Source organism: Phoxinus phoxinus (genome assembly GCF_949152265.1).
Source record: "Phoxinus phoxinus genome assembly, chromosome: 16".
Classification (NCBI taxonomy): Eukaryota; Metazoa; Chordata; class Actinopteri; order Cypriniformes; family Leuciscidae; genus Phoxinus; species Phoxinus phoxinus.
The window spans coordinates 8,495,431-8,508,358 of record NC_136891.1 but is presented as its reverse complement, the minus strand read 5'-3'; the positions used below and the strand labels follow the sequence as shown (position 1 = coordinate 8,508,358).

At 35.9% G+C, this 12,928-nt stretch overlaps 1 protein-coding gene and 1 long non-coding RNA gene across 2 annotated transcripts; one reads left to right on the top strand and one right to left on the bottom strand.

The window, feature by feature from the left end:
- Positions 1-2,533: 2,533 nt before the first annotated feature.
- Positions 2,534-12,289, bottom strand: slc30a2 (solute carrier family 30 member 2). The gene is made up of 8 exons (XM_079584450.1): positions 11,933-12,289; positions 8,461-8,669; positions 7,776-7,922; positions 7,169-7,322; positions 6,444-6,663; positions 5,315-5,420; positions 4,876-5,010; positions 2,534-4,241 (listed from the first exon to the last, which is right to left on the bottom strand). The coding sequence occupies exons 1-8, from the start codon at positions 12,010-12,012 to the stop codon at positions 4,096-4,098; spliced, it is 1,197 nt and encodes a 398-aa protein (XP_079440576.1). The 5' UTR covers positions 12,013-12,289; the 3' UTR covers positions 2,534-4,095.
- LOC306983782 lies at positions 7,078-8,658 on the top strand. Its single transcript, XR_013794435.1, has 4 exons — positions 7,078-7,198; positions 7,538-7,659; positions 7,754-7,875; positions 8,553-8,658. It is a non-coding gene; the product is annotated as an uncharacterized lncRNA (long non-coding RNA).
- Positions 12,290-12,928: the final 639 nt, after the last annotated feature.

Here is a 12,928-nt window from a genome sequence, read left to right as displayed (position 1 = left end):
GGAGTGGCTTTTTTCTTGCAACCCTCCCATACGAGCCACATTTGTGGAGAATTTGTGATATTGTTGACACATGCACACAATGACCACTCTTTGTCATGAATTCCTGCAACTGCTTCAAAGTTGCTGTAGGCCTCTTGGTAGCCTCTCTGGCCAGTTTCCTCCTGGCTCTTTCATCCAGTTTGGAGCGACGTCCTGACCCAGGGAGGGTCTGTGTTGTACCAAATACCTTCCACTTCTTAATAATAGACTTCACTGTGCTTCTAGGCACTGATAAAGCCTTTGAATTTTTTTTGTATCCATCTCCTGACTTGTGCCTGTCCACAACTTTATCCCGGAGATCTTTTGACAATGCCTTGCCACCCATAGTTGATTGTTTTCTTCAGTTGCACTACCAAGGACTGAAATGCTTCAGGAAAAGCTTGTTTCATGCTGCGCTACCGTAATCAAAATGACCACAGCTGATCAATTAGCTTTGTGTGCTATTGAGAAGGTGATTAAATACACCTGGTTGGGTTTACAAGTCATTTTTAGGATCTGACAAGTTGGTATTATATCTTTCACAAAAATATTTTTTGTCCGTTTTCATTTCAGGCTGCAAAGCAACAAAATTTTATTATTTTAAAGGGGGGTGATTCTTTTCTATACCCACTGTAAGTGATCGAGTCTCTTCAGAAATGTTTTAATAAACCTCTCAATTGATATGGATTAGTTTTACAAGATGAACAACAGTCTTGCAAGTTTGGAACAACATGAGGGTCAGCATGACAGAATTTTCCTCTTTAGGTGAAAGTATCCTTAATGTTTTGAGTTCTGTGATGATTTGTGGTTGTCTCACTCTAAAATGTTACATGTTGTCTGATCACATTTCCATATATATATATATATATATATATATATATATATATATATATAATCACACTGTATCTTTTAAAATGTGATCAAACAGTATGTAACATACAATTTAAATGTTCGCTAAACCCTTTAATAGAAATAGTTCGGCATAACAGGAATGACCCACGTTCTAATCACAGTGAATTGTCTTTTACTTTACTCTAGGCCACTGTGATTGCTCTAAATGTTCAATTTTTAATGTAGAACTTTGGCACACCAACCCACCAACATTATCAAAAATATACTGCTTATGCATTGGTCCATTCATATTATAATTTGTTCACACTCTCTTATAAATGACTGTGATATTCAAATTTAAAATATATATTCATTTTATCAAAACAAATAGACAAAATATAGAATTTAATGAAGGTTTTTCAGTGAGATCGCGAGGTCACTGGGTTGATCAGTTATGATTACTGGCCATCTAAATCGCAGACACGTGAAAAACAGACAAAGCAACCATGCAAGCAAACCCTTAAATCTCTTTCACAACGCCACAACAATCACAATGGCTACATTTTATCAGTACACGCAAACTTTAAAACACAATAATTACATGTCAAGTGTGTCTTTTATCAGTCTCAAATTATATGCAGTGTTTTATTTATATAAAATCTTCACATATAATGTAAATGAACATTAGTGCACAATTAGGGGCTCTGAAAATTGGTACCAAAATAATACTTTTCAAAATCCATTTAGACGAAAACTGCAGTGAATTATGGAAACCATGTGTTTTGTTATTGTATGTTACTGGAACGTGTTGCACCACTTGCTGGAATGTCTTAGAGTCATTGCGGCAGTGTGGCGGCACCGAGAGATCAGAGATGGAAATCCTGTGCAAAAAGTGTGTGTGTCTAGAGGCTATTCTCTATACCTCAGCACAGAGCCTGAAGACTTGAGCATATGGAGGATGTACTATAAACTGTAGCTTGAATGACTTTGACAAACCAAAGTGACCCACAACAGCATCCTAACAAGGTGAAGTGTGTAATTTCGGTGCCACTACTAGCGCCATCCAATGCAACTTGCAAAATGAATTTCCCCTTCATTATCAATCATTGTTCAAACTAATTAGTCACTTGCTATATGGAATAGCAGATTATTGAATACTGTGTGTGCAGTGTGTATACTACTGGTTTTCCTTTTTTAATCAATTTGTGTGTAAAAATGTCTTCACTTTTGGCAGTTGTCAATAATGAAATATAATTGTATGTATATTATTTAAATACAGAAATTATTAGTATGGTTATTATTAAGTACACACAAAAAAAAACATTTTAAGTCTTTTTTTAAGATTCACGCATTCAAATAATTAGTACAATTCTATTGAATTGAATAATCCTTACATATGTTACTTGATTAAGGATTGTTAAATTATTATTTGGATTTTTACTATTAATTGAAATGCGCAAAAAAAAAAAAAGTCACACAATTGGTTGATTTAGAAGACCATCAAAAAAAAAAAAACGTTTTACTTGTACTGGGGCTTCATTTATAAAGTGTTGCATAGAAACATTTGATCTTACAATCATTTCTCAAATATGCGTATGTGTGATTCAGAGAACGAGCAAGAAAAAAACGTAGGCCCTACGCCTCTCTTCCAGGTGTGAAACTTCTATATCACAAATTATCTTGAAATTGTGCGCAGCTGAATGGTTTCAGATCTCCACCAGAAATGGTCTTATTATTGGGAGATATGAGGGTATCCGTGGCTCTACCAAAAGCGTAACTGCTAACTTGAATCACGTGTGCCTTGATAACCAATCATATTACAGTCTTCTGAAATTCGTTCAGAGTTGTACGACAGTCAATCACTGTTTGCAGATACCACAGAAATTAACTCTTATATACTGTCTATGGAAATTAATGAGAAGTGCCCTAAACTGAATACCTGTCGCACAATTGTTTGTGACTTCCCTTATAAAACAGCATTTTTGAAAAATTAGATTCAAATTAGATAAAATTAGATCAATCCAAAACTAATGTTTAAGAGCAAACATGTTGGAAGATTAGCCAATGGGCTGTCAATTCATTAAATGAGAAGATATTTCCTCACAAAAGTGGTTTATTCAGTGTAGTGAAGCCTCTCGTCCATTGACATCTATTTACGATTTTTTTCGGCTAAGGTTGCAGCTTCAAGTGGCTTTGTTCAAATCCTTTACTTTAGAATGGCGAGCGGCAATAATTGCTTAGATTTTCAAATACCTGCAGTACTCCGACTCTCAACCACAAGAAAAAGTGCGTAAAAGACTTTCTTTAAATATGAACCTTGGCGTGGATTTTAGTGCACTTTTAAGTTAAAATCTCTCCATACGCACTTTTTATAAATGAGGCCCCTGGTTTCTGCTCAAGAAATTGGGATAGAGCAAGTATTTAAAATTACACACTTCACCTTCAGTATCATTCTAAGTGGATTCATTCATCTGTCATTTTGTCTCTGCCGTTCTTTCAAAGCCCCATGAAGCCACGCTTAAAAACAACAACAGGTCCTTAACTATCGCAGCCAGCGAGAAAGAACAGAGTTAATCACCCACTTGCTTTTGCAGATAGTATTGTACCGTGAGACAAGACATTAGTGAGAGATCGCCAACAAAATCCATAATTACACTTGAGCTGAATCTCTTTTTAAGCCCTACAACACCATGCCGCAGTTTGCCGGACATTCACATTGATTGCAGAACCGTGCTGACAGCAGACGCCAGGCTGGATGGGGGCATAATAAACCCCATTTTAATTGTTTTTAAGGAAGTCGCGTCAATACCCATCTTTTACCCTCCCAACACCACGGACAGGCAATTACGGTACACTCCTGCAATAATATACAATGCCAGCCATCCAAGCAAAACCTTGCAAAGTCACAATAAAAAGGCTCACAGTGATGCCTCCAGGCCTCATATTTATGTTCTACCGCTCGGTTCACTTCATCTTTGCATACAGTACGTGAAGCTAAACCTCCCCACTTCACATTAAAGCTATTCCTCCCATAAACCGATGCACTTTTAAGATGGCACAGTGTGAATTTTTGTTTTTTTCCTTGGTAATCAGTAGAAATGCATTTGGCATGTACATATTCATAATGATATGTAGATGATACATTTGCACAGTGTTTCCATTTCTGGCTTGGACCCTCAATGAAGCTTAATATGTGTGCATACATTTTATACAGGCAGCCTCCCCTCACCGGTGCACCCGGAGAACTTAGTCCGTAGGGTCCTGGCACTGGACGCAGTGGATCATGTCCTCGCAATAAGGCTCCACTTGGATGGTTGTGCTGTAAAAGCCAAATTTGGTCTGAAGGAGTTCAGTGGCTTCCTTTAAGACACTCTGAGGGTCAGCATTCTCCTCTAAAATGAGAAAGAAAGAAAAACAGTTTTGTTTAGCCTAAAAGATGACGCTGTGCTAGAATGAAATGAAGTAAAGCATGAAACGCAGAAGGATTTATTATCATGGATGCCATTTGTAGCTAGGAATTTTGATAAGTTGGGAATCCAGATACATATATCTTATGTGTCAACTATTTTTGACCCCCTTTCCACCAAAAAAAAAACAATTACAGTGATTTGAAACCATTATACTCAATACCTACCTTGAGGGCAATATAAGTGAGACAATAATACAACAGATAAAGATTAATTTCCAATTAGACTGTAAAAGCATGATATTTTAGTTTTAAAAACAGTGAAATTTTGCTAAAGTTCTAATTGATAAATGGCTACATGCAAATAATATTCTTATAAAATATAACAGCTAAATTGAGTTTAAATTCTATTTGATAAATGGCTATATGCAAATCATATTCTTATAAAAACAATAATATTTTTTTTTATTTTTTTTTATTTAAAAATAATGTTGCATTTCGTGCTAAAATAAAGATATGTACCAAATAACGTTTAACAGATTTAGATGAATAATATGAATAATTTGCATAAAACATACATATAACTGAGCTGTAAAACAAGTGTTATTTAATGATCTTACCAATAGCTATGTGCACAGACAGCAGACTCTGGCCTACGGTGAGAGCCCACAGGTGTAAGCTATGCATGGCCTTCACTGCCTTCAGAGACAACAGCACCTCCTTCACTGAATTAAAGTCTATTCCTTTGGGTACCCCTGAACACAGACACATGACACCGAGTTTACAAGTATAGCAGGAGACCTTCTGCGGGATTCATAGGTTTGCGTTTAAAGGTGAAGTGTGTCATTTTTCTTTTGTGGGACTGGATTGTGTTTGGGAAATTTGTTTGGAAACAGTCATCATTTCTGCAATTCCCTTTGGTGTCACTAGGGGTGCAGACGTTACACACTTCACCTTTAAGTAGAGATTTTTAAACCATGTGTACTATGCAACTAAAACAAATGTACTGTATTATATTAAACTGTAATTTAATAGTCAATTATTGAATGTGAAAATTACCCTCCATGAGAATGCGGAAGACATCTCTTAGAATGGTGATGGTGGTGCCCAGGACGAACACAGAGAAGAGGAAAGTGCAAATGGGATCAGCTATTTTGTATTCTGGCTGTGTTAGAAAGTTGGATAGAGAACAGGAGGTACGGACGCATTAAAGAACAAAATCAGATGGGTCTTTGCAAAGTGTCAAATTGAATTAGACTACAGATGTTAGAAGAAACAATCTCCACTGAGGTAAGAGTCAGGGAAAGAAATCAGTGTCCAATTCCTTATCATGGTGATTTTGATTACTTTAGAAAAAAATTGGGGTCAGTAAGATTTTTCCCACGTTTAAAAAAAAAAAAGGAATATTATGAAAAAAAGTATCTTATTTAGAGGATTAAAAAAATATTATAGCCTACCTGTTTTCTATTTTAATATATTTTAAAATGCTATTTATTCCTGTGCTGGCAAAGCTGAATTTTCAGCATCATTACTCCAGTCTCCAATGTCACATGATCCTTCAGAAATCATTCTAATATGCTGATTTCTTGCTCAAGAAACAATTCCTATTATTATCGATGTTGAAAACAATTCTGCTTTTTATTATACTTGAGGAAACATTTTTATTAGAATTATTTGATGGATAAAAAGTTCAAATGAACAGCATATCAATATTTTAAATGGAAATCTTTTGTAATATTATATCTATATTATGATTATTCTGAATATTATTATTCTGAATAAAGTCTCCCATTAATATATCTTTCTTTAAAAAAAAAAAAAAATCTTACTGACCCCAAACTTTTGAATGGTAGGCTACTGTAAATAATCAGTTCATAATTACTTTATTTTCTTTCTTTCTTAAAATAAAAAATATATCATAACATATATCGTTCATTAACCTTTCGTTACGCCATTATATAAAACTAAATATTTAAATACAATATAATTGACCCCTTTTGCTTATATAATTTTCAAGGATCTTACTATTGCCTCTATAAAGGGAACAACTTTTAAGTCCATTATTTACACCAAATATTTCTGATTCATTGGCAAATGGAAGTTAATGAATTGCCATTTTATATTGTCTTTAAGGCTTGACAGAGGTGAGACATTTTTAAGGTGATTCTTGATGTTAGTGTTCATTTACCCTGAAGAAGATGATAATGGCGGCCACCATGACTCCAAAGCTCTGTAAGAGATCCCCCAAAACATGAATAAATGCTGCTCTGACACTGGTGTTCCCGTGATTACTCAGGAGGCTGTGGGAGTGGCCATGGCCCACAGGGCTCATCCCATTCTCATCAATCTTGTGGTAGCCTGAACCGTGACTGTGGAAGGTCGTGGAATGGTGTAGAATATAGGCCATTCTGGAATAATAATGCAAACAAAAGCATATCAATTTATCGAAATTCTAGTTCTTACTGTTTAATTCATTTTTAAAAAAAAAAGTTAAATAGCTGTACTCTTATAGAATAGAATAGAAAATACAATATCATTGTGCAGTATCTGTACGTAAAAAATATTTAAAAATAATAATAATAATAATTACTTTAAAATAAAATAAAAATGATGTAATATTGCAGTATTTATTCTAAATTATTTATCCGTGCACATCATTGTATTTTTTTTTTCATGTGCACTCGTAATCTTATCGTGTTTACTGGCGCGAGGGCGGGACAACCTGTCACTCACATGACATCACAGCAACAGCAAACCACAACCGTCCAATCAATTCCCGATGGACAAAATCAAGTCCCGCCCTACATTTTTTTCTTGTTTGAGAAGCATGCAGTTACACTCGGATGTACGTCACAATAGGGGGGAAAGACCATCGCAACTTTAACTAATTCGTAGGAATCTCTGTTTACTCACACGATGTTGACCACGACTGCACAACCTGAGGTGACGAGCATCACACTGCCTTCGATTTCATAATCATTTTTTACTATCCTCTCAATGGCAAGGTAGACCAACACCCCAGTCACGATCCAGATGGACATTACGGATACCAGGGCTCCCAGAATCTCTGTGAGACGTTTATTTGAAACAAATAGGGTTTGGCATCATAGCTGGATATTGCAAAGTCTTCAAATCTGCTTCAAAGGAATAGTTCATGCAAAAAATAATAAAACTTCAATGTCAGCCTGCTTCTCATTCAGAGCTATCTTATAACCTCAGAAGATGAAGAATATAGCACATAAATTGTATGGATTTATTTTGTGATATTTTTGTTGTTTTTAGAGCTTGACAGACAGATGTGATCTGGTCACTATGAATTAATGTTGTATGGAAAAAGTTTTTCAACATTTCTCCTTCGCTACATGCATTGGAAAACCAGCATATGGGTTTGGAACAGCATGAATGTGAGTAAAATTGTCTTGTTTTTGGGTGAAATATTAATTTAATTTAGATTGAACATTTTCAACATCAACCATGTTTGTAAAATGCATTTGTCAGGATTGAGATGGGATGGACTCACCTGATCTGTGCCAGCCAAAGTTCATTCTCTTGGTGGGTGGTCTTGAGGAGATCCACAAGGAAAAAATACTGACCATCATACTGCCAAAATCCGTCAGAAGGTGAGCTGCATCGGTCATAATGGCCAGACTGTGTGCTAGATAACCACCTGCAAGAGCAGCAGAGAAGAAGAAAGTAAGAGAGGTACACTCCTAAAAATAAAGTTTCTGCCAAAAGAACCATTTTCGGCTCCCCAAAGAACCTTTCAGTGAACGGTTCCTTTTTTTCCTCAGTGTGAATAATATATTTAAAAAATCTAAAGAACCTTTTTCCACTATAAAGTCCCTTTTGTGAAATGTAAAGGTTCCATGGATGTTACGGGTTCTGCATGGATCACCCAGCAAGCAATTTTGCATTTAAACATCAGCGTAAATATTTTCTTGTTTAAAAGAAAGAATTATATTTTAAAGTATTCAACTTGTGAATGCTGATAAAACAAATGTGCTGTAAAGGCTGAACAAAATGAGTTATTGTAACATATATTTTTTATATGCAGTAGTTTAACTCAGTGGAAAGTCGTTGCCACAACTTAAAATGTGATTATCCTATTGTATACATGAGAAGTAATTTATGCCAGTTCTTAAACATTTCTGGCTTCAACATTTAATAAACCCCATACGTTTCCTTAAAAGACACAGTGTTCTTACCAATAACTTCTCCAATCATGAAAACCAGACAGACTATGGAGGCGATGTACAGTTTCTTCTTTGCTAAGAGTTTCTCGCGGCTCTCATCGCAGGCTGCTTTTTTTCCATGGCAATGAGTTCCAACGGGCCTCTTCAGCTCGATGGCACCAGCCATATCCCCATTTCCCAAAGGCAGGTCTGGACACCCTTCTTTGGAACCTGAGAATTCACTATACGAAGAAACCATGATGTGCAATGAGACCATTTCAATGACTTTTAAAACTCTCACATGTAAATCAGCCTTCACACACATACTGTAATAACCCTTGGTTACTATCAGGCAGTTATGTAAAGTATATAGTGCAAATTTGACAATATCATCAAATAAAAATCAACAGTGGCCTGCATTAGCTCTAGCATCCCTGCACAACCCTAAGCAGTTTGGAGGATGGATGGATGGATGGATATCATGAAAGTTACATAATCAATTCAGGCACTATAAGCATGTTTTATATAAAATGTGTATAGTGCTTTCTGGGGGGAAATACAGTGTGTGCCATGAACACCCAGATCAGCCTGAGTTTAAATCTGCTGACAGTGTCGTTTTCGGCCCTTCTGTCTTATGTGTTGACGAGAGAGACGCATGATGGAGCTAATGGGGCGGAAAGCGCAATGTCGGTGCGCATGAGATAACCAGAGTACTGCATCACACGCGCGCACACACACGCGCACGAGCGCTGCTGAAAGGAGGCAGTCGAGTGGAACACGGCGTCTGTTTAATCACCCCACCGGGACACACAGACATGATAGCCTACACACTGGACGATTTTTGTTTTTTTTGTTTAGTCAAACATACTGCATACATCGTCCAACAATATTCAGAAAACACATAGGTTTTCTGATCTCCTGATATGAACTTTGGACATATTCTATTAACTTTTAAATCAGTATTCATTTGCAGCGTTGACTATTATTAAAATACAATAGTGATATAAGTGTGTTAAAATTAGGATGTCTCAGTTTGGCTCGGTTTCATTTTTATGCAAATTTTAATTCTATCTTAACGGATTTTTTTTTAGCGTATAGGCTATGTAAAAATATATAAATATAAATTATTTTTTATAATTTACTTTTACAGTAAACTAATGTTAAAATCATGTTTTTTTAAATAAAAACGCAAGGCACCTTATAATTTACGATGCAAAAGTTTGTTCCCAGAAGCATCACATGGTTTGATTATAGGCTACTTTAATTGTAATATTATGCACATTAGTTTGTTTTATGTTGTTTATTTAATGCTTAATTAGTAGCCTGCATTAATACCACATTGGTGACACATACAGCTACCAAAATGGCTAGCCTATGCCTGAAACGTATTTTTTTTTACAGTGAATTTTTGGCACTGCTGGCAGGTTCAACAGCATTTGTATGGGCTATGTTGATATTATACAATTCACATTCCTCCTCTAACAATATCTCATATGTTCGTATTGTATTAAATGCATGAATTGGCCCCTTTTGTGGTTAAGGTGCATATATGGAGATGTTTCAGTTTGGCAGGAGGTTTCCGCTCTGGCTGAAACATGCTGTCGACCCTGTGGCAAAGCAAAGCAAGACAGGGTCCTGGTTCTGAGCACTTTAATATCATTAGCTTACACCCCACTGGATGAATACTGTAGAACGTGTTGTGCAGTGATTTTCGGTAGCCTAACTGATATAAATGACGAGCATTTTGATATTTGAATATCAAAATATGGGATTTTTAGTTCTTAAAAATACACGTTACTCTTTCTGAAATCAATGCAGTTTAATTAACATTACAGTTTTTAACATTATAGCTATGAGTGTTGATAAAAAATATAATAGGCCTAATAATAGGTAAAAAAAAAAAAAACGTTATTAATGTACAGCATGTGCATTTCTCCCTTCTCTTCTCTCTTAAAGACAGAAAGAGCAAGCTGGGCAGATTTTCAATTTGAGAAAATATAGCGCTACTGCAGAATATCCGAGTAACAACATCCACTTCTACACAACACATCTACTTCTCAGCTGCTTTGTTTCATGTCCTCCGAAATTTGTTCAGGTGACCTGTTGATACACCAATACCACGATACCATTCTCTGAAATACCGTTATTGTTCATGTAATGCAGGCTATCAGATTGTAATTGTTTCAGCCGCTTCAGAAAATGCTTCTGCCACATTCATCTAATTATTTCCCGTTTCTTCAAGACCACAATCTAACTAATGCAAACAGCAGGATATTAATCGAAATTCACTGCAAACAACTAGAAAACGACTTAGGAAATATATTTTGCACTATCGGTTGTGATATAGGCCATCTCCTGCTGGACTCACTCATTTTGTCGCATAGACACTTTTCTAATATGTAGGCTACGTGTTTTCAATTGTTCTGTTCCTCGACATCATCCTCATTTAATGTCACAAAAATGATAGGCTAAGCTACTTTATACAGCTTTGGTTTGTGAAAATTGTCAATGTTTTAACATGAGTAATTCTACTCATGCCTGTGTAATTTTATATCCATCATTGTGTAATTTTATGTCCAGCGCAAATTTGTTATGCTTTCGTATTATTCATGATAAATACCGTCGGATTTTCGTTTGTAGGCTACTCTTTATCTGTTATTTAGACATAATAATGACCGAGTTACATATTTCATCGCCTAATAAAAATCTAAATTGTATTTAGGAAGCTGCTTATAACCAAGAGTAATAGGCTATTTAAATGACACACTATTTATAAACATTATGGATAATGATGGGTTATCATTTCTGAGACACGTTAAATTGTATTGCTCTTTTTCATATTGACAACTCAAGTGTATCTGTCCATGGTGCTGAAACTCTCCTCTCACCTGCTTGCTTAGGGCGGTAAGGGAAAGGGGGCTGTGAAGATTTTTATGCAATATGGTTGTACTTGTATCTGATTGTATTTCTTCAAAGAAACAAATGACAAGCTTATATCGTGTGTAATCTCCATATGGAAGTCATAATAATTATGTCGATTTTGCTCACTAAAGTTCCCTGAGGCTATTGCTCAAAAAGGCTACTGTCCAAAATCAACTTAAGCATGAAACTAATCTCTTCATTAAACTGCATATTCACTGCATATTTAACACTATTTAAATTATGGACTGTGTTAAGAATACACGTGAATGACATAAGGAAACTAAATTTGGCGCATATTGTTTTATCAAGACTCAGACTCCATTTGTTCGCTACAACAGGTCATGTTGTTAAGGGGTTTTGAGAATTAAGTCGGAAAATATGAAAACATTTCTATGTTTTCAATAAGAACTAAATATTTTACCATTTTAAATTTTCAAAAATGTTAAATTTTATTGTGCAAATTTCCAGACCATGTATTTTCGAATCACACTAATATCTCCAATGCAAATTGATGATAATAATAATAATAATAATAATGGATAATAAATAGGCCTATATGAAATAGACGAATACATCATTTTACCTGTTACATTTTAAGGAGTATATTTTGGCATTTCTGTCGTTGATGAGATGCGATTTCTCTGAAGTCGGTGGAGGATCCATTGATTCCTGTGCAGCTTCAGTGACCAGTGAGGAAAAAAACGAATTGCGAGCGAAAATTCAAATATGCGTTTTAAATTAGATGGCAAAATAAAAATTCTTCCAAGTCATTTTCGGAGGATTCAAAAAAATGAGTGAAAGCACTCATTGCATCAGGGTCCACAGAAAGGAGAAAACAGGATTGCGGTCAGTAATTCCGATGCTGTGTGCGGAGCTGGCAAACTTGGCTGTGGAGGAGATCGGATGGATGTGGTGCAGAAGATTCAGCAGTCCAGTGAACTCATTGACGAACCTTACTATGGCGAAGGCATGGCTGTTAATATTCACGAGCTTAAGGACAGCAACGTCATCATTACAAACGTAATATTCACAAGCCAGTCGTTCGCCATTGGAAAGGTACCAAGCAACGTCACCGGGACGTAATAATTAAGTGCTTAAGCCTTAGCTATAGTAGGATCCGCAAAAGGTGGCAGAGCTTGGTTTACGTGAATAAAGTCTGCGTCTGTTAGGAATTAACGAGTAGCCTATGCCTTGTGTTTGGGACAACTCATAAACTGCATGCGCAATTCTGGCTGCAGTGCAAATGGGTGCACGTGTCAGTAAGACGGAAATGGAAAAGTTATTTTCAATTTGAGGCAAATATTGTAAATAGGCATACAAAAAAAAAGAGAGAAAAAGTCCCATGGTGAAACCAGACAGTGCACACAAAACGTCTCAGGCTACGCATAGGCCTACTGTTTAAAAAACAAACAAATGTTTATATTAAAACTAATTTAGTAGAAGTTTGATTTTACTAAATATAGCTATTCCTGTAAACCAGGGGTGTCCAAACTCAGTCATGGAGAGTTTAGATCCAACCTGCCTGGAAGTTTATGTGGTTCATGTTGGATCTTAACCTTGTTTTATCCAGTCTGATCTA

Excerpts from the sequence above, each read along its gene's own strand:
- slc30a2 (XM_079584450.1), bottom strand. The coding sequence starts at position 12,012 with ATGGATCCTCCACCGACTTCAGAGAAATCGCATCTCATCAACGACAGA. Across the intron at positions 8,670-11,932 it reads TACTCCTTAAAATGTAACAG|TGAATTCTCAGGTTCCAAAG; the intron begins GTAAAATGATGT and ends TTCTTCGTATAG. Across the intron at positions 6,664-7,168 it reads GCAGTCGTGGTCAACATCGT|AATGGCCTATATTCTACACC; the intron begins GTGAGTAAACAG and ends TTATTATTCCAG.